This window comes from Salvelinus sp. IW2-2015, linkage group LG11 (genome assembly GCF_002910315.2).
Source record: "Salvelinus sp. IW2-2015 linkage group LG11, ASM291031v2, whole genome shotgun sequence".
Taxonomy (NCBI): Eukaryota; Metazoa; Chordata; class Actinopteri; order Salmoniformes; family Salmonidae; genus Salvelinus; species Salvelinus sp. IW2-2015.
This window is the reverse complement of record NC_036851.1, coordinates 21,955,919-21,977,325: the sequence shown is the minus strand read 5'-3', so window position 1 is coordinate 21,977,325 and position 21,407 is coordinate 21,955,919. Positions and strand designations below refer to the sequence as shown.

Sequence of the window (21,407 nt, the reverse complement as noted above, 5' to 3'; positions counted from 1 at the left end):
GTGAGAACCACGCTATAAATAATGGCACCATAATATGAAGAGCTGGATCTTGAGTGCCGCCTGTCGCCCTGTTTCACTGTTGCATCTAGGCTACTCAAAATGATTTGTTTTCAAGCTTTTCACGTTCATTTAAATCAGCCGAGTTCATTGTCAGCTTGTGAAAAACTGAAACATATTATAAACCTACATACGTAATATAGAGGTTTATACATAGCATATAAACGGTCTTTAGTTTATTTATAGCCTAGTTTATAAATGTGTGAAAACAGTTGCTTGACAAATTGTGATATTATATGACTGCGCTTAATGCACTATACTGACTTTTACAATTATTAGTCTATTGCAGTACACCATATAAACTGTTTATTACAGAATTATAAACTATGAATTAATAATTAGCAGTTTATAAACTAGATTATTTAAATGCACCAATTTATCCTCAGTTATTTTTGCTGTTCATTTTATGTCCTTTAGATGTCACTAGAGACCAGTGACCATTAACAAAATGGTAACGTGACACACGTTACCATTGAGGGAGTTCGATTAGAATAAACCGGGTTGCACCGGGTTATTGCCCGTCATAGGACCGGGCAAAAGCGCTTAGCCCTTTACATATCAACAAGTTGTGTTTAGGGTTATTGGAAACTCATGTTGTTCTGCTCGAACAGTACTCTGCACCTCCTGGTCATATTGTCAATGTCAACCAGGCAGCACGATGCATCATTCAAAAACACACAACATGTATTTTCCATAGGATAGGCATATGCTTGAATTTTATATATAGTTTTGCTTGGGAAGGCAGATATCATATGCATTTTATGAAGAACAAACAGCATTTTTATATATGAAACATCAGAATCCTAAGTCATTACTCCATGTTCATGACATACTTCAGTTTGTTTTGAACGGGACACCCGACAAACCCTGGAAGCAGTCTGGTTTCAAAACGAATGTGATCACTTTTCACCCATTGTTAACTCCGCTCATCCGGGCACCGGGGACAGCTTAATCGAATCCCCTCCTTGGCTCCCTCTCATACAGGAAGGCTACACTACCTGCCCTCTCTCTCCAAGTATCCCCCACAAACAAACCCCAGTGTGAACCGGCAAACACTACTGGGATTATCTCACCACTGCCAACACTGTAGCAGTTGAGGGGGAATAGACATAGAAAGACTTGAATTTACGTTTGAGGTAAGTACGCTATTACCGCAGGGCCTCACCTGCACTGACATATAGGGAGGCTACAACATTTGAACAGTATATTTCAATTAAGTAGCAATAATTGCTTGGATAAAATAATTAACTGAATAATAGTAGGCCTACTTAGTATAGGCACCATCTGAGTCCATCTGCTATTCCCAATCCTGTTAGGTTTATTACAGTATATATTGTTTTGTGTAAGAACAAAAAACGATTATAGCAAAGGATGATTACAAAGATTGGACCAGCCAGAGCCAAGAGGTTGTTAACTTCTACATAACCATTAGGCCTAGTAGCTTGGCACTCAAGGCTAACTTTCACAAATTTCCTGGGGAACTGTGAAAATGAGGGCATTATAATAATAATTATAATCCCATTGATCCTATTAGGGACTTTAGAAGCTTATTGTAGTTTTATTTTCTTTGATCTCCACACCTTAAGTGATTTCGCTACATGTTAAGACCGTAACGAAATACCCAGTCAACAATTCATGTTCCTTAATCCTTCAACACCAACACTTGAGAAAATTGTGTAGGCTTGTGCGAACAAATTCAAATGAATTGCAGCTAAACCACCCCTTATTGCTTTAGATAAATTATCTATTGCTTTATTTGCAAATCCTTGAAAATGGCATAAACCAAAACAGGTAGCAATTGTAACCTAATTAGGGTCAATATACTTTAATAATGTACCTGGCTGTACCTACATGTAGGCTAAACTATCATGCACTGTAAACACAAAGGCATATTGTTTTGGTTCCTTAGTAAAGTGGGACCCTTTTTCCCCGCAGGATAACTTTCTGCACATTAATTGCAACCACAAATCAAGTAAAACTTTCTAAGAAAAGGTAAAAAACATTTTTATTAAGACCCGCCCATTTCTCAAATCCGTTGTTAGAATGATAGATAACCGTCGCTTCTCATCCTGCTATTGGTCGGGAAAATGCTTTTTCAAGGGTAACTTGTAAACTCAATATTTACAGTGAAGCTTTCGCCTTGTGTGGTGACACGACTGAAAATATAGTTAATGTCGTTTGTAGCGTCTGACAAACCAACAGCTGTCCGCTGAAGGCATATGAGAGGACTGCGTAGACAGTGAGCTGAAATAATGGTGGTAAGAACCTGTTCCGTTTAAAATGTTTATTAATTACATACCATATCTTTATTACATGCATGTTTTGGCTGCCGTTGTTGTAAACAAGTACTCTACATTTGGAACATTTGACCATCTCTGTGCGATGACCCGATGCGTGAAAAATGTATGGTGCTCAATTACAATTTTCACTGTTTACCACCATGACATGAGGTCGTGTTAAGTTGACCACATTTTAAAATACCCAAATGTGGGACAACAAGATGATTTTGCTGGACATTCGCAGTTTTGGCCGGATGATAAAATATTTTTTATTTCAGTTAAACCTCATAAGAAATGCGGTGCTGTTTTTGATGTGACAGTAACGTTATACTATGCTATTATAGGTATATTTGGTTCTGTTATGTAGAATACTAATTAATCAGTATGTGATCTTCCAAGACATTGCTTCAGCTTTCTTCTAACTTTACTAAATGAGTACCATACAGCTCCCGCTGTACCGAACGAGCTACACTGAACAGAAATACAAACGCAACATGTAAAGTGTTGGTCCAATGTTTCATGAGCTGAAATAAAAACATCACAGTCATTTTCCATGAGCACAAAAAGCTTATTTCACTCAAATGTTGTGTACAAATGTGTTTACATCTGTGTTAGTGAGCATTTCTCCTTTGCCAAGATAATCCATTCACCTGACAGGTTTGGCTTGTCAAGAAGTTGATTAAAAAGCATGATCATTACACAAGTGCACCGTGTGCTGAGGACAATAAAAGGCCACTTTAAAATGAGCAGTTTTGTAAGCAATGCCAAAGATGTCTCAAGTTTTGAGGGTGCATGCAATTGGCATGCTGCCTGCAGGAATATCCACCAGAGCAATTGCCAGAGAATTTTATGTTAATTTCTCTACCCTAAACTGCCTTCAACGTAATTTTAGAGATTTTGGCAGTATGTCCAACCGGCCTCTAAACCGCCGACCATGTGTAACCACGCCATTCCAGGACCTCCACATCCGGCTTCTTCACCTGCGGGATCGTCTGATGGGGGTAGTGCTGAGGAGTATTTATGTCTGTAATAAATCCCTTTTTTGGGGAAAAACTCATTCGGATTGGCTGGTCCTGGCTCCCCAGTGGGTGGGCCTATGCGCTCCAAGCCCCCCCATGGCTGCACCCCTGCCCAGTTATGTGAAATCCATAGATTATGGCCTAATGAATTTATTTCAATTGACTGATTCCCTTATATGAACTGTAACTCAGTAAAATCCTTGAAATTGTTGCATGTTGCGTTTATATTTTTGTTCAGTATAATTGTATTGCACCTAGCCTACTCTTCCCTCATGCAAAATTTGGTGATGCAGAAATGAGAGACCACATGTGCAGCTGTTTTATGAAGATCTAGGAATATGTGGCCAAGGAAACAGTTCTAGTTGGTTGAGACTTTTAAAACACGATTGAGTAAAGTAACAGCAAATATGTTGAATGAGCAACTAATGAGCATGGAGAACCTCCCAAGTTTGACAAATTGACCTGCCTTTCAGTCTAATATGGCTGTTTACTGACTTTTGTAGCTCTTCGTCATAAACCAGCTTTGTAAGTAGCTAGGCCTAACTGTCCTCTCCAAGTTTAGCTGGAATTTTCCCGAAAGGATTTGGGAAATGTGATTGGTTGACGATAGGCCTATGACATTGGCATGCTTGTCTTGCTCAGAATATCAGATCTCAACAACGATTGGAGAAGTGTTTAACATTAGTAGCACATCCTGATGATATAGGCCTACATCTTTCCATAAACACAACATGACTGCAAAAGACAGGTTGGAATGTGTGAATGAAATACAGGAGCAACCAATCTTTTTTCTGTCCAAATTAGTGGTGTTTGAATTTGTTGATAAAATGCAGGACATGATTATTTGGTTGCGGAAGAAAAGGCCACTGTCAGGGACATGTGGTCACCCGAGTGTGTTTTGCATAATTCCCAGCGGGAACCGGTTTCTGCATTACCAAAACAAGTCATCCCTGAATTTTAGTCAAACCTACTCACTGACTTAAATAAAAGTGTTTGTCTTATGATCATGTTGGCAGATACTGTATAGCAGGGGTGTCAAAGTCAAATGGACGGAGGGCCAAATAAAAAATTTAGCTACAAGCCGAGGGCCGGACTGTTCGAATGTTCATTGAAAAATTTTTAAATGACGCATATAGTCTAGTGAACCTAATTGAACCTACTGAAAACCTAACAAATATATTCCTTTTTCACAAGCTGCTCTTTTAGATTGATGGACAACTGGTCTACTCTCTCGGCAATGGTGTTTCTGCTCAGACTCACATTTAAAAAGAGTTGCCTTTTTTCTGGGCAAACTTCGTCACAAACTTTAATCATGCAGTTTTTGATGAAATCCCCCTCCGTAAATGGCCGGGCTGATTTAGCGATCTCTTCTGCCAAAATAAAACTGGCCTTGACAGCAGCCTGGCCTTGTGATTTGGCTTTTTTGAACAGAGCCTGTCGAGATTTGAGGCCTCGTTTTAATTCCTCTGCCTTTTGTAGCCTTTGTTCCATGTCCATATTCTTGTTTTTGTCCGCGTGTTTCGTTTCATAATGTCGTCTCAGATTATACTCTTTCAGTACCGCCACACTTTCTCCACACAGAAGACACACAGGTTTTCCAGCTACCTCCGTGAACATATACTCCGACTCCCACCTTGTTTGAAACCCCCGGTTCTCAGTGTCCACCTTCCGTTTTGCCATTTTTGATGGGTATCTGAAAGTTAATTTTACTGTGATGCTGACGACTGCTGTGCCAATAAATATTGAAATGAAGCAGCCTACTGCTCGGTGCGTCACCGTTGCATTGTGGGAAATGTAGTATTGGTGCGTGTAAAAGATCTGCGGGCTGCCGGCTTGCTGCGGTCTGCGGGCCGGTTCTAATAATAAATCAAGATCATCCCAGGGGCCGTAAAAAACCTTCTCGCGGGCCGGATGTGGCCCGCGGGCCTTGACTCTGACATATGTGCTGTATAGCCTACTACTACAGCAAAGATGGTTTGAAAACACTATTGAACACACTTTTTCATTGAAAAAGGAAAAATTATCATTTTTAATCCATAATTGGTTTGTCACTTGTTGTTGCCATCCTTGTTTGCATAGTGGTTATTCATTAGCCTACCTAGGGCCCAGGGGTGAGCGTGAGAGTTTCTTGGAAGTCAATATTAGGCCACATGCAGCAGCAGACACAGGTAATCTAATGTTATCTAGGCCTATCTGAGCTGTAAATCCCACATAATGCAGATAACATATTCTCCATAGGTATTCTCATGTTACACCTGGACGTTAGCCTACATGGTGCCTCCCATTCATTGTGCAGTAGTCTTTACTGTTTTTTTGAGGGATGTTTTTTTTGTGTGTTTCAGGTTATGTCACTGACTGACATATCAGATACAGAATGATTAACTGCAGTATTGTTTACTGTGTAAGGGTTATGTAATGAAGATCATGAACGGACACCAAGTTCATAGTGTCCTTTGACAAGGATGTGCGAATGACATTATCCAAGTGTTTGGTGCTGGTTTATAGGGGATGGGTGGGGTTGAAGTAGTATAAAGGTATAAGTAACTCTACAAACATTGCTTTATTAACACTTGCATAAACATAGTTTCATCATTGTTTTTTTACGAATTACTTGGATATAAAACATGTTATTGGAATAATTAATGTGGTATTTATATGATGATAATGGATGTTGTGTATGCCTATAGAGAGAGAACAGTGCATGAGAGGACCCACCTGGGTGTCAGAATTTGCAGAACCTCTCAGAATCTTATTAAATTAATGTTCCAGGCTAAGAAGGGTAAGCCTTTAGTTTTTGTATGTTTATCTTGTGTTACTCTTATGCTTATATTGGCCTGGATACAGTTGTTTTTACCCGCCACCTCACAGTATCAGGGTGTTTTCTCCAAAGGAAGCATGCAGAGGAAGACATTTAACACCAGGGCCTGTTTGACGTCACAGGTCATGAGCTGCAGTGTTCAGCCGTGCAGTCTGTCTTTATCTATGCCCTTCAAGCAGCCCGGGGTAGTAAKACATTAGACCTTGTGTTGGGCCTATGTCATATTTTGGACTGGTTTGTGTTGTAGGCTGGCTGTGACTACTGTGTCTAATCACCTTGAACACATTTTTACATGACTGTGTTTGTATCCATTTGAGTGCCTAAAGTTGGAATCTTTGGAATGTGTTCCTAGCTACAGCTCTTCCCCCTAGGTTATACTAAAGGGTTAACATTTGTTTGACTCCTGGGGGGCAGTATCTAGTACTGTGCATTTCCATGTAAAAGGCCACATGAGCACTAATGTGAAGTTCATACAGTGGGGAGAACAAGTATTTGATACACTGCCGATTTTGAAGGTTTTCCTACTTACAAAGCATGTAGAGGTCTGTAATTTTTATCATAGGTACACTTCAACTGTGAGAGACGGAATCTAAAACAAAAATCCAGAAAATCACATTGTATGATTTTTAAGTAATTAATTTGCATTTTATTGCGTGACATAAGTATTTGATACATCAGAAAAGCAGAACTTAATATTTGGTACAGAAACCTTTGTTTGCAATTACAAAGATCATACGTTTCCTGTAGTTAATTGACCAAGGTTTGCACACACTGCAGCAGGGATTTGGCCCACTCCTCCATACATACCTTCTCCAGATCCTTCAGGTTTCGGGGCTGTCGCTGGGCAATACGGACGTTCAGCTCCCTCCAAAGATTTTCTATTGGGTTCAGGTCTGGAGACTGGCTAGGCCACTCCAGGACCTTGAGATGCTTCTTACGGAGCCACTCCTTAGTTTCCCTGGCTGTGTTTTCGGGTCGTTGTCATGCTGGAAGATCCAGCACGACCCATCTTCAATGCTCTTACTGAGGGAAGGAGGTTTTTGGCCAAGATCTCGCGATACATGGCCCCATCCATCCTCCCTCAATACGGTGCAGTCGTCCTGTCCCCTTTGCAGAAAAGCATCCCCAAAGAATTATGTTTCCACCTCATGCTTCACGGTTGGGAGGGTGTTCTTGGGGTTGTATCTCAACCTTCTTCTTCCTCCAAACACGGCGAGTGGAGTTTAGACCAAAAAGCTCTATTTTTGTCTCATCAGACCACATGACCTTCTCCCATTCCTCCTCTGGATCATCCAGATGGTCATTGGCAAACTTCAGACGGGCCTGGACATGCGCTGGCTTGAGCAGGGGGACCTTGCGTGCGCTGCAGGATTTCAATCCATGACAGCGTAGTGTGTTACTAATGGTTTTCTTTGAGACTGTGGTCCCAGCTCTCTTCATGTCATTGACCAGGTCCTGCCGTGTAGTTCTGGGCTGATCCCTCACCTTCCTTATGATCATTGATGCCCACGAGGTGAGATCTTGCATGGAGCCCCAGACCGAGGGTGATTGACCGTCATCTTGAACATCTTCCATTTTCTAATAATTGCGCCAACAGTTTTCCTTCTCCCAAGCTGCTTGCCTATTGTCCTGTAGCCCATCCCAGCCTTGTGCAGGTCTACAATTTTATCCCTGATGTCCTTACACAGCTCTCTGGTCTTGGCCATTGTGGAGAGATTGGAGTCTGTTTGATTGAGTGTGTGTACAGGTCTTTTTATACAGGTAACAAGTTCAAACAGGTGCAGTTAATACAGGTAAATGAGTGGAGAACAGGAGGGCTTCTAAAAGAAAAACTAACAGGTCTGTGAGAGCCGGAATTCTTACTGGTTGGTAGGTGATCAAATACTTATGTCACGCAATAAAATGCAAATTAATTACTTAAAAATCATACAATGTGATTTTCTGGATTTTTGTTTTAGATTCCGTCTCTCACAGTTGAAGTGTACCTATGATAAAAATTACAGACCTCTACATGCTTTGTAAGTAGGAAAACCTTCAAAATCGGCAGTGTATCAAATACTTGTTCTCCCCACTGTAGGAGCACATACAATTTGGTGTCAAATGAAAGCTAAGAGTCTATGTTTTTTTTAAATGAAGGCACGTCAATCTTTCAACCAACTTCCATCCTAAAATTAGAAATAAGCAAAGGCTTTGCTTTTTGGTTAAACCAATGGAAAGGGGGTCTTAAAAGGTATAAAAAAAATACACCAAAACACAAAAATGTTGAAGTTGTTAAAAAGTGTACGTGTACATCACGTCAGAGAGTTATATAAGGTGCTATCATAATAATTTACTCTGGTAGTAAGTCATGTTACAGTTCGTGACATCCTAATCAGGTACTGATAATGCACTTGTATATCTATCATAGATAGGCGGCCTACTAGTACCATCTCTGGGTTGGCCCATTATCTCAACATTCTCTTTTTCATATAAAATTAGCTCGAGACTTCATACAATTTTAACACCAGCCCTTATGAATATATCTATTTACAACATTATTATCATCTTTATTTTTTATAATTAACAAATATCAGTTCATTGTCTATTTCTTAACTTCTTTGGGATAGGGGACGGTATTTTGACGTCCGGATGAAAAGCGTGCCCAAAGTAAACTGCCTGCTACTCAGGCCCAGAAGCTAGGATATGCATATAATTGGTAGATTTGGATAGAAAACACTCTAAAGTTTATAAAACTGTTAAAATAATGTCTCTGAGTATAACAGAACTGAAATGGCAGGCGAAACCCCGAGGACAAACCATAAAAAAATATGCCTGGCACTTTTATAATATGGCGAAATTGTCCCCGATTGCAGTTCCTAGTGCTTCCACTAGATGTCAACAGTCTTTAGAAAGAGTTTCAGGAAGGTCTTTGGAAAAAWGYGGGAGAAGTTGTAGTTTTTCTAAGTGGCTCCCATTTTGGCTGTAGTGTTTCCAAGCGCATGGCCGAGAGAGCGCGTTCTTTTTGTTTTTGTTTATCTCCGGTTGTAACGAACGTCGTAATCCTCCTCGTCTGAGGAGGAGCAAGGATCGGACCAAAACGCAGCGTGGTATGTATCCATATTTATTTGAATACTTTTAAACACGAACAAAAAACAATAAACAGAAAGAAACCAACGACGCTACAGTCCTGAACTTGAGAACATAAAAACATGAACGCACGAACAGGAACAATCACCCACAAACAAACAGTGAACACAGCCTACCTAAATATGGTTCCCAATCAGAGACAACGTAAAACACCTGCCTCTGATTGAGAACCATATCAGGCAAATCAGACACACCTAAACCAATGAGACACATAACATAGACTACACCCACCCAGCTCACGTCCTGACCAACTAAACAAAGGAAATAAGGTCAGGAACATGACACCAGTAAAGACAATAACGATCCTCCGTCTTAAATTTTATTGTTTATTTGCGTATTAGGGTACCTAAGGTTTGATTATAAACGTTGATTGACTTGTTTGGATAAGTTTATTGGTAATGTTTGCGATTCATTCTGTATGCATTTTGAAGGAGGGAAACCGAGTGGATTATTGACTGAAGCGTGCCAGCTAAACTGAGTTTTTATGGATATAAAGAAGGAATGAACAAAAGGACCGTTTGTAATGTAACTGGGACAAAGTCCCTGTACACTCTTAGGAAAAAAAGTGCTATCTAGAACCTTAAATGCTTCTTCGGCTGTCCCCATAGGAGAACCCTTTGAAGAACAATTATTGGTTCCTTACTACAGAGGGTTCTACATGAAACCCAAAAGGGTTCTATCTGGAACCAAAAAGGGGCGGTCTTATGTTAGCTCTTGTCCTAGTGTAGTGCGCTGGCAGCATGTTGGGCACCTCTGGGAGCCCCGGGCTTCTCCTTCCTCATCCACATCCTCCTAACATTGTGAAGGCAAGGTTGGCAGAGATGACGGACCTGGTGGGATCTCCCTAGTCTCCCCACAATTAGTCCTGCCCACACCATCCAGAGGATATTCACAGTCCTCCCATGCGGCCACTCTGTGCTCTCCTGAACCTTGGTGTATGTACCTCCAGTTCCTTCAATAATTTCGGCCCTTTACTTCCACTTCATAGGACCTTGCACTGATGTGCCTTATGCATGTGCCAAGACTCCATATGGCATCCATTGCTTGAGGTGACCAGGAGCACTCTAGCAGCTTGGCATTTTTTAATACAGGCATATTTTTAGCAGGTTGGTCATAGTACTGTTTTGACGTCTCCTGATGTGCACACGTGTGCCTGCACATCCCTAATGACCTTTGGTGTGAGGAGCTTGGGAGCTGTTTGCAGCAGAGAGCGAGTGCGTCTAGACATTAGCGCTGTACAGGACTGCTACTGAAGGCTTCGGTGGAAGTATTTCTCCATGCCAAAATGGCTTGCTTCACATCTTTGCCGTCCTGCATAGCCTTTGTGATGAAAGCCGTTGCTATTTTCACAGCTGACTCAGCTTTCCCATTACTCTGACTGTGGTAGGTTGAAGAGGTCACATGATGGAATTCCCAGGCTTTCACTAACAAAGTCTTGACTCGTGAACTGGGGGACATTATCTGTAACTACACCACTGTCAGGTATGCCATATCTGCTGAACTGCTACTTACAACAGTCATTGATGCAAGCCGCTGTTGTGTCAACCACTTTCTCCACCTCCCAAAAATCGTAATAGTAGTCCACTATAATAACAAAATTAACGTTTTTGACTGTGAACAGATCCATTCCCACTTTAGGCCAAGGGCGTGCTGGTATGTCATGTGGCCGCAGCGTTTCCTTTCGCTGGTTGGGTAGATTAGCATTGCATATGCTGCACGCAGCCACAAAGTTTGACATTTCTTGGGCCAGAATAATGAGTCTCTGGATTTCCTGAGGCTTTTCTACCCCTGACTGCCCTGCATGGATACGAGAAAGAATCATGGGGCATAGAGTTTCTGGCACTACCACCCTGTCGCCTTGGTAGACGACCTCTTCCTGCACTGTGAGTTCGTCTCTGTATGTCCAGTAGTCCCTAACCAGTACCCTTCCTTGTGTCTGGCCAGCCTCTTAGGATAAAAGACTGCAGTGTTCGAGATGTCTTGCCCTCAGCTGAATGAGCTTTGATAGCATCCCATGTTGGCAGGGAAATGTGAACCATGCTACTGGTCAAAACATCTTCAAACTCAGCTTGTAGAGCATACAGTCTCATTTGTCCGATATTGCGGATGACTAGTTGTTGGTAGTGCTGGCCTGGTCAAGAAATCTGCAATGTGGAGCTCTATTCCTTTTTGTAAACTACCTCTAATTGATAACGCTGAAGCTTTAGCATCATCCTTTGTAGTCGCTTTGAGGCAGACAGAAGATAACCTCCAGTGGCTTGTGGTCAGTGTGCACCGTGATAGAGTCCCTGCATGAAGGTATTAGTCAAAACGGTCACAAGCGAACACAATGGCTAGACACTTGTTTTCAATTTGGGCATATCTCTCCTCTATGGGTGTCAATGTGCTTGAAGCAAATGCAATGGGCTGCCCCTAGACCTTTGTCACTTGCATCACATTGTAGCATCACTTCCTTCGGAGTGGTCATAGTACGCAAGTATTTGTTGGTGTATGTGAATGACTCACATCAGAGAGTTAGATAAGGTGCTAGCATAATCATTTACTCTGGTAGTAAGTCATGTCCGACATACTAATCAGGTACCGATAATGCACCTGTATATCTATCATAGATAGGCGGCCTACTAGCTCCATCTCTGGGTTGGCATGATGCCCATTATCTCAACAGAAGTAAAGACCCCTGCCAACTAATATCAACATTTATATTTATTTTTGCTGAAATTATTTGGCTTCTGTAAGTGAAAAAATATCAAAGAGTGTCATGTCATTCTGTTACCAAAACCCCAAATATCTTTAAGATATTTTCAAATTTCTCTCCCTCATGAGGAGATTGAAGGATATCTGTTACTCACTTGCCAGTCAGGAAATTAATTTAATAGAAGGAGAGGATAATCTTCTATGTCATTTGGCAATCCAAGGATAGCTATGTTTACGCCAAATGAACAAGAGGCCAATGTTGTCAGTCGTGGGCCAAAACCACATAACCATATGATCTCATTTACCATAGACATTAATCCTTGTGAAGCTGATATTATTTTTGGAGTGGCTGCGGGTCCGAATTCTCTGGAACCCTCTTCCCAAAAGCTAAAGGCCTGAAGCTTCTGGTCATGTGCGAGATTCTCTACTTTAATAAAGTTAGATCAAAGCTGAATCAATGTCTGCAAGATCACATAATGATAGTATTTTACAGAACATAATATAATAAACTTAACCGTATGCACCACAGGGCGGTTACCTTCGGAATAGCAACCTCTGCTTTTTTCTTTTGTGCAAATTGTGGTCCTAGCCATGCATGTCCATTGCCCATATCCCAGAAACACATACCCAAATACAAGCACAAACACACACTCCCCTTATACAAATAATCGTCTGGTTTGCAGGATCCGTGACGAATTACTGACGCATGCTTGTGGTTTCTATCCTCCCTCAGAGGCCATGGCCTCACTAGGGTTCAAGAATCCTGGAATATTGACCTCTCATAGCCATCTGCTGCTCTGTGAGACACATCCCCACATGCTGTGGAGGAACACAAACAAAGACACTGTAGAGCCAGAGTCATGTCACAGACCCAGACCATGAGAACACCAAGGGATCCTGTGCAAATAAAAAAATGAAGAAAAATGGTCACATGCGCCGAATACAACAGGTGTGGACCTTACAGTGAAATGCTTACTTACAAGCCCTTAACCAACAATGCAGTTTTAAGAAAAATAAGTGTTAAGAAAGTATTTACTAAAATAAACTGAAGTTAAAATAACAAAGAAGAAAAATAGAAGCAACAATAAAATAACAGTAGGGAGGCTATATACAGGTGGTACCATTAAAGAGTCAATGTGCGGGCCACAGGTTAGTCGAGGTAACTGAGGTAATATTGTTGTTGTGGGTCATGTAGGGTTAATTTACCTGATGAAGACCATGTTGGTCGAAACGTTGTTTGTGTATCACAGTAAGTTTTATAAAATAATCAACTTTGGGTGCAGCAAAACATTCTATGCACCAGACCCAGACAGGTCTTAGGAAATCAGAGTGAATGTGTCCTATCTTCCTGTTAAGATCTCATAGAATTACTATGTTATGGAATGCCTATGACCTCACACTACCACTATGTGTGGCCTCGGTAGCATCCGGCTCCTACAGTATAGAGGTGTTTTCATTGACAAAAGCCTATTGACAGGATACAAACTTACACAAGTGTTCCTGCTGAGTCACAACAAACCTCCTACCATTAGCTTTACATTCGTCTCTCCTACACCTCTCAACAGCAGGAAAAGGGAGTGCGTCACCATTGGTCTGAAATTCAGTGTTGTTAACGGCGGCAATCTGTGGCAACATGCAGGAATGCTCTGAGGCACATCTGCACACACATCAGTGCCAAGAAAGTGTCTAAATATGAGTGTGTGCTCTCGGGAATGAGTGCATGCCATGGATGGGTTTGTGCCGGTGAATACCACAACTTATGTAGGCCGAGGACTGTGATTAGTAACATGGCGCCTGGGCTCATCCACTACATGTGTTACCTTTGTAATGTAGTTGTTTTAAAAGGAATGTAGATTGTGACTAAAGAGTCGCATTGTTTTGTTTGTGTGTAAAATGCATTCGCTACATAAAAGGAGGCTTAGAGACAGCCATATTAATAAACTGAAAAGGAGAAGAAAATGTCTGTCATTCAAATCTCAGTCATCAGCTATGCATATACAGTAGAGTAGACATTATGATGCTGAGAACTGAAGCCCACTTTAGTCTGGAAATATACTTTAGAAATCACTGAAAAAAGTGGTGGCCACAAGTATTCTCCCAGTCTTTTTCTAACCTCTTTCATCACCTCTGTGTCTCTCCCACCATCGCTCTCTCATCAGAACGGTCCCTCCACAGGGTGATGATGGGACTAGGCAGGACCTCGTTAGGGAGAGCCAAGTATATCAGTGTGGACGTCGGTGGGGAAGTTTGCATGAGTGGCCTTGTGGAGGTTAAGACAACACTAGTGGCTGTCCGCTGCGCTGTTAGGGACTTGTGATACAGCGAGTAGGGTTGACTTGTGATACAGCGAGTAGGGTTGACTGGCGCTGTCCATGTACTAGAAAGCTGGGTTTGGTTTGGCTGGTCTAGCAGTTAGAGCTGCCTATTTGCTGTCCGTGGAGGCTGAAGACGCAGAGCCATTGGCAGGAGTTATAGGAGAAAGCAACTAAGCTTGGTGTAGGCTAGGGGCAAGTGTCATGGATAGATTGATAACAGGAGAAATATAAGTCGCTCTGGATAAGAGCGTCTGCTAAATGACTTAAATGTAAAATGAGAAGAACTAGTACTACACTTTTAAATTACAGCTGTTTACCTAAGTAGTAAAATTATATATTTTTTAAGAAATAGTGCATTATCCTTCTGGGTGAAGGGTTAGACAGGGTAAGAATTGGAACAATCAACTGTCATGCCTATCAGGTGACGGTAACCCAGGCAACAACTGAAAGCATGCAGTGGGAGGGTGTTTCTATCCAGACTCCACCCTCTGGTCTAGCCCTATGGATTGGAGAGTGGGAGTGAACTAACCTACAAAAGTTCCCTCCCTAAATCGAAATGAAACCACTGTGGAATGCACATACACTCCCTCTTACACACCCTCACACTCAGTCATGCCTGTCGATCAAGTCAATGCTTCTTCCTGTTTTTTGCGAGTTCCCTCTCTGTTTTGTCTCGTTTGGCTAAATTGGGCTTAGTGGGAGCTCCTGAGGAGAGTGTACTGACAGAAGGCTGAGCAGAACAACATAGCTGCTTGAGAGGAAGGGCTCTTTGTAAACCTTTACAGGACTTTTTGAGTGGGTGAGTTTTATCGGTGCCCATGAGATCAGCCCCCAGGGGGGTTGTTGAGTAGGGGGTTAGGGGGAAGGGAGGAGGTGAGTGTGTGCCTGGGAGGTGAAGAGAGAATTTAATATTCCTTCCCCTGGACTGGAGCAACCCAAAGCAGACAGACAGAGACTCTTCCTGATGGATCTGAGGGTGAAACCATACCTAGAATTCCCAAAGACTGTTAAAAAGTAAACGTCACACACATCCTCACCAAAGGAAAGGAGAAGGGCCTGGAGGAGCATGGAAGCACTGAGGGAGTCTTTTCTGCATTTGACCTTTCAGATGTCCACGTACAAGAGGGCCACTCTGGACGAGGATGACCTGGTGGACTCCACCGGAGATGAGATCTACCCCTCCTCTGCCATGCAGGTAGGCACAACTATTCCTTTGTATAAACATTTTCGACAAACTCTGACACATGCCAAGCCTGTCTAGAGACGCACTCATTCTGCTTCTTTTGTTGTTATGTGATGATCTGCTTACATTGTATTGCAAATTCCATTCCATTCCAAAGAAATTCATAACCATTGAGCTAATCAAATTGCAGATTTTCTATTGTCTTTGTGAGGACTATGAGCGCCATGCTATTTCCTGACAGCCTGCTATTCTCTGTCAGCCATGTGCTACGTTTAACATTAAGGGCTACTTGAAGAGAAAGAGTTCAGTCTCAGGTGGAACCCTTTAATAAAACAAACTACCCTTTACAGCGGCCCATACAGTATCTGCATTTCTGCGTGCTTCAAAAAGCCTGGATAATCAGTTGCAGAGCCCAGCAGAATACAACAGTCTTATAACTCTGAAATAACCCCTGTGCGGGATCCTTCTTTTTCCCCTGCACTAAGTAGAGCAGAGATATATCCACAACTGATTAAGTAGGAGAATGCAGAACAACATACTGCACATACTGTGGATTGTTGTTTTTTGGATTATCATAGAAACAAACATATCCGTAGATAGAGAAAGGTATACTGAAGACACTGTTGGCAAACATTTTAGAGGCTACAACAACAGTAACTGAAACCAAAACAGGTTTTACAATGGACCTGCGCTGTCTGAGTCAGTGGCTTCACACATGTCTGCCTACAAGTCTTCTCAATTGCACACATCAATACAGATTACAAGTTCAAACCCACCCAAACCTCAAAGTCTGAAGGATTGGGAAGCCTGTGGCGACTTTGTCACCAGGGCTGCTCACATTCAGTGTGACATTTGAACTTTGCCTTAGTTAATGGGACTAAATCTAATTCTTTAACAGGTCTGGGATAATTGGTTTTCGCGGTGTGTGTAAAGCTCAGTGAGGGGAAGCCACATTAATTCCTATAGTAATTGAGCAGATCTAAAACTCAAGTGAGCTTTCAGTAAACGCAGTCAGGCTGACATTTAAAAAACATGACCATGTCCTAGTTCATCCATTGTGGTTAGTGCTCTGCCTTCCCCTTATCTGGGGCAGAGGCACAATGCATTTTAATGATGCCGGCTGAAGAACTATAAAGAAATGAACAAAATATGAATACATGACCTTTATATAGAGGGGTGTTGAAAGGCATTATTGTGTGGAAGCCATTATTTTTTGTAATATACCATGTGAGTCATTTCAACCATAACCAATACATTTTAGTCACACAGTATTAGCACTACTGCCTCTGGTGTTCAATGTATCATCTATGACCAGAAAGAAGAAACCATTCATCATAGGATCATAGAACATAGAGTGGTTTGTTTGCCTGAGTACTGTGGTTAAGGGTTGTATACCAATCATTGTAACCATTACACACAGTAACCAGTGTATGTGTGTCTATGGAGATAACACTGTGGTGCTCATTGCTGTGTGTGTGTGTGTGTGTGTGTGTGTGTGTGTGTGTGTGTGTGTGTGTGTGTGTGTTGTGTGTGTGTGTGTGTGTGTTTCTGTACAGGTGACACTGCGACATGGCCCTGGTCCCAGGTGTTGGGCTGAGAAGACACACACTGAGAGGAGGCTGTTGGGCTTAGTGTGTGCTCTGTCTGTTGCCTTGTTCTTCTCTCTCATCACTGTTGGGATCTTCTACAAAGAGAGTGAGTGGCTGAGATTGTTAAGCCTGATTTGGCTAAATAATCCTGAGAAGAATTGACCAAACAACCTCTTTTATGTTCATATAATCTGACAAAATGTTCCTGGGTACAAATCTTTACTGAAAGATTTTCTCAGCTCAGTATTAGTTTCCTTGTATTTTGAGAAGGGAAGCAAATGCCCCTTCCTCCTATTCAACCACCTATCAGCCCACATGACAAATCCCCCGCTGACTGTTATGAGAACCGACACAAGAATGTGCTTTTACTACACCATTCACTTTCCACTCCTTTTATTCAGCTCCTGTTATTCATGACCCAAAGTCCAGTTAGTGCATTCTCATTCTGTCTCATGTCTATGTTGATCATTGATTAAAAAATTTAAACTTATTGTCCTTAAAGAAACGTAGACTTATGTACAACATAGCCTCAAACATAGACACGAGACAGAATGAGAATCCACTAACTAGACTTTGGGTCATGAATTATTATCCCTCTAAAAATATAAAGATGTTTTCCACATCTTCTCCCAAAATAACATAAAGGGAGTTGCCAAATGCCCCTTGGCTATAAATCAGCTTTTGCAACTAGACCCTTAAAAATTCCAGAGCACTTTCTAATAAAATACTGTATTATCCATCTCCTTATTCAGTCCAGTGAAAGAGAAAGAATACTGCATGAACATCCGTTTACACTTCAGCTTTTACAGCCAGTTAATGTATGGCAATCACGTCAAAGCCAACGAATGAATGCCCATCTTAGAACCAATGGCAGCATCGGACAATGGCCTGCTGAGAATTTTCCACAACCGTGCCTCGACATTGTCTATGAGACAGGGAACCCAGAGAGATGGGCCTGGCTGGGTGATTGATACACTGCACCTGTGGAGAACATTCAGGTGTGACAGGTGCAGGCCAGGGGCAAGAGCAGTTCATCAGGACCAGCTGTTGGAACGGTGGGACAATGACTGACAGTGACCTCGTCTGTGGCACAACCTCTCGAGCCCTTCTCTCCTCTATTTCACTGTTTATTTCTGTAGGAGTTTAGAGGAGGAAAAGTAATTTTTCTTTGAGGTTATATATTTTTTTGCAGTAACCCGTTGAAAACAATAATTTCCAGATGGTCTGAAAACATCCATGTCGTGACATATTTTGAATTATTTATTGAAGGACCTTGAAATATACTAGCTGTTTAAGAAAATAAATAGTGTTGTCCATGTTGAGGCTGAAGTAGCACAGTGCCGATAAGAGATATCTGATACAGTATGTTTAGTTGTCTTGTCCCACTCCCTGTTGGCAGCTCACCCTGGCATGTGTCTGACGGAGCCATGCATTACTGTGGCCAGTGCTGTGATGGGAGCCCTGGACCACTCGGTGGACCCCTGCCATGACTTCTACAACTTTGCCTGTGGGGGATGGGTGAGGAACAACCCCCTCCCTGAGGGAAAGTCCCGCTGGGGTCCCTTCAGCAACCTATGGGAGCGCAACATGGCCGTCATGAAGCACCTGCTGGGTAAGGTTTCTCCTCAGGGGGTGGGGTGTCCTTAGCTGCCCCTCTCACCCTTAACAGCCTAGAGAAATATAAACAAACAGTTAGCTAGTTCTTATTGCCCCACTGTTCTCTCTATATTTTTGTTATCCCATTGTAATGTAAGATACGTTTGTAGAAGACTTAACTGTGAAACCTGTTGTGATTGGCAGAGAACACCACGATGAAGGGGCTGAGCAAGGCTGAGAAAAAGGCCCAGAGGTATTACAAGGCCTGTATGAATGAGACTAAGATTGAGGAGTTAGGGGCTCAGCCTCTACAAAAGCTCATTAATCAGGTGAGTTCGCTCATCAAGAGGCATCCTCATCCAGTCTTCTGCCATAGCGCTATGCACATATAAGCTATGTTTATGATGTGCTAATAGATGTGTAAAATGTTCTTTATGTTATACAGTTAATTACCCTAAATGTATCCAATGCCCTGATATAAAGGATCACCACCTCTCAGGTTTTAAGTGAGCCTCTCTCTGAAGGAGATCATACATTTTTTCTTTCAGACGGGGGGATGGGCCCTAACCGGCTCCTGGGACAAAAACAATTTCCAGGAGGTTCTACGCACAGTGTCGGCCAACTACCGCTGCTCCCCATTCTTCACTGTGTTTGTCAGCACTGACTCCAAAAGCTCCAACAGTAATATTATCCAGGTGAGAGAAGAGCCAGTGGCCCCAGTGGCTCCAAGGCTCATTGGCTGTAGGCCCAGTTACTCCCACAGGCCTCCTCCTCACTCCTTTAGCTTTTGATTCTATTTACATTTGTCAGAAAAATCATCAAACATCACTTATCCCCAGATCTGCTCAGAGAGGATTGACATATACATTTACATGCTCTTTAAAAAAAAAACATGTGCAGAGGGACATTAGAAATTGTAAGGTTAATCGAAGCTGCAGTATACTGTAGAGTAGATCCTGCAATACTATACTATCAAAGAAAGAGGCTCACTTTGCTGAGAGTGCTGAAATGTTTAAATGAAGTGTGAGATGGTAGTCATGAACTGTTCCTCGTACCTACAGGTGGATCAATCCGGGCTGGGGCTCCCCTCACGGGATTACTACCTTAACAAAACGGCCAATGCAAAGGTACTGACAGGCGGCCGCACTATGGCACTGTGGTGAATATGCTTAAAGATTGTAGCATGATGACAGACAGGGTAAGGGAGGACATGAAATAGATCAGTGCCTTGATGRAGATGCCTGATTAAATTAGGAAATTAACTTTATAAATTTGTACACTATACTGAGAAACCTATCTCGCTAGATATGTGTTTCATTAGGAATAGAAAATATCCGCGGCAGTACAAACCCTACAGTACCCCACTTGGACAGACCATGTATAAATAATATAGAAAGAATGTATAGCTCAAGGGATAACTCTGTGCTTGTAGTAGTCAGTATTTTCCTAGCGCTGGATTGTGTTTTTAAATTAATTTAACCAACATTTCTCCCCCTGTGCTTCCCACTTGGTGTCGGCAGTATCTGAATGCGTACCTAGACTTCCTGGTGGAGTTAGGGGTCCTGTTGGGGGGCTCAGAGGAGACGTCCAGATCGCTGATGCAGGAGATTGTGGACTTTGAGACCACCCTGGCCAACATCACCGTACCCCAGGAGGAGAGGAGGGACGAAGAGCTCATCTACCATAAGATCCAGGCAAAGGATCTGGCGGTCAGTACCCATCTCTCTACTGCTTCAGCTGATCCAAGCATCATGTCAACACCAGATATCCACCTGCAGTATCACTAGATACAAACCTACAGTAGATGACTCCCAGATTGAGATGTGTTAATGAAAGTGCAATTTGCATAGATTGTATTTTGGTTTAACAGTGCTTTCTGCAAGGTCTTTCTTACTGCTTTCTATTCATACCTGCTGATTAAAAAAGCAAAATATATATATATATATATCTGATAGGACAGGTGCACCAGTGGATATGTTGACAGTATCATTGTTTCTTTGTGTTTCTGTAGACCTTGGCTCCTGCGGTGGACTGGATGCCCTACCTCACAGATGTGTTTGCTCCTGTACCCCTCAATGACTCAGAGCCTGTGGTGGTGTACGCCAAGGACTACCTCCAGAAGGTCTCTGACCTCATTGCCAGCACTAACAAGAGGTTAAAACCACTTTCTAGCCCTGCCTTCCACTCATTATTCATATTTGGATGGTGATGGACAGCACTATGTAATTAAGGTAACCATTGGGATGATATGGTTTATGTAAGATTTCATATCGGTCCAGCAGTGATATTATATGAGCAGCACAGGTGACATTATAAAACATTATGCAAACTGAAGTGGCAAGAAAAAGTATGTGAACTCTTTGGAATTACCTGGATTTCTGCATAAATTGGTCATATAATTTGACCTGATCTTCAAGTCACAACAATAGACACACATAGTGTGCTTAAACTAATAACATACAAATTATTTAATTTTTCTTGACCATATTGAATACATCATTTAAACATTCACAGTGTAGGTGTCAGAGTCTAGGTGATGTGGGTAAGGCGGAGTCAGGCGCAGGACACAGAGATGAGTAATAATAGTAACTACTCAAAAATAATCTTCCAACAAGGAGAACGAAAATCCAGAATCACATAAACGAGACAACTGACAACAATAAACACGCACAAAACCATGATGGCTCCAGAGGGTTAAATAGGGAAATAATAAAACGTAATGGGAACCGGG

The 21,407-nt window shown here is 42.0% G+C and overlaps 1 protein-coding gene across 4 annotated transcripts in view; it reads left to right on the top strand.

Annotated features, from left to right (window-relative positions):
• Positions 1-1,102: 1,102 nt before the first annotated feature.
• The window catches only part of ece1 (endothelin converting enzyme 1), a 30,581-nt gene continuing 10,276 nt past the window's right edge, over positions 1,103-21,407 (top strand). The window contains exons 1-9 of one of the 4 annotated variants that reach the window (XM_023996437.2): positions 1,103-1,193; positions 15,417-15,503; positions 17,048-17,186; positions 18,480-18,692; positions 18,881-19,005; positions 19,225-19,371; positions 19,738-19,803; positions 20,197-20,385; positions 20,688-20,830. In XM_023996437.2, the coding sequence (XP_023852205.1) occupies positions 15,417-15,503; positions 17,048-17,186; positions 18,480-18,692; positions 18,881-19,005; positions 19,225-19,371; positions 19,738-19,803; positions 20,197-20,385; positions 20,688-20,830 (1,109 nt within the window). In that variant the 5' untranslated portion in view covers positions 1,103-1,193. Of the gene's footprint in view, positions 1,194-2,132; positions 2,316-12,866; positions 12,943-15,276; positions 15,504-17,047; positions 17,187-18,479; positions 18,693-18,880; positions 19,006-19,224; positions 19,372-19,737; positions 19,804-20,196; positions 20,386-20,687; positions 20,831-21,407 lie in introns of those variants that run through there. The other 3 variants (XM_023996436.2, XM_023996435.2, XM_023996434.2) reach the window with 3 other exon arrangements.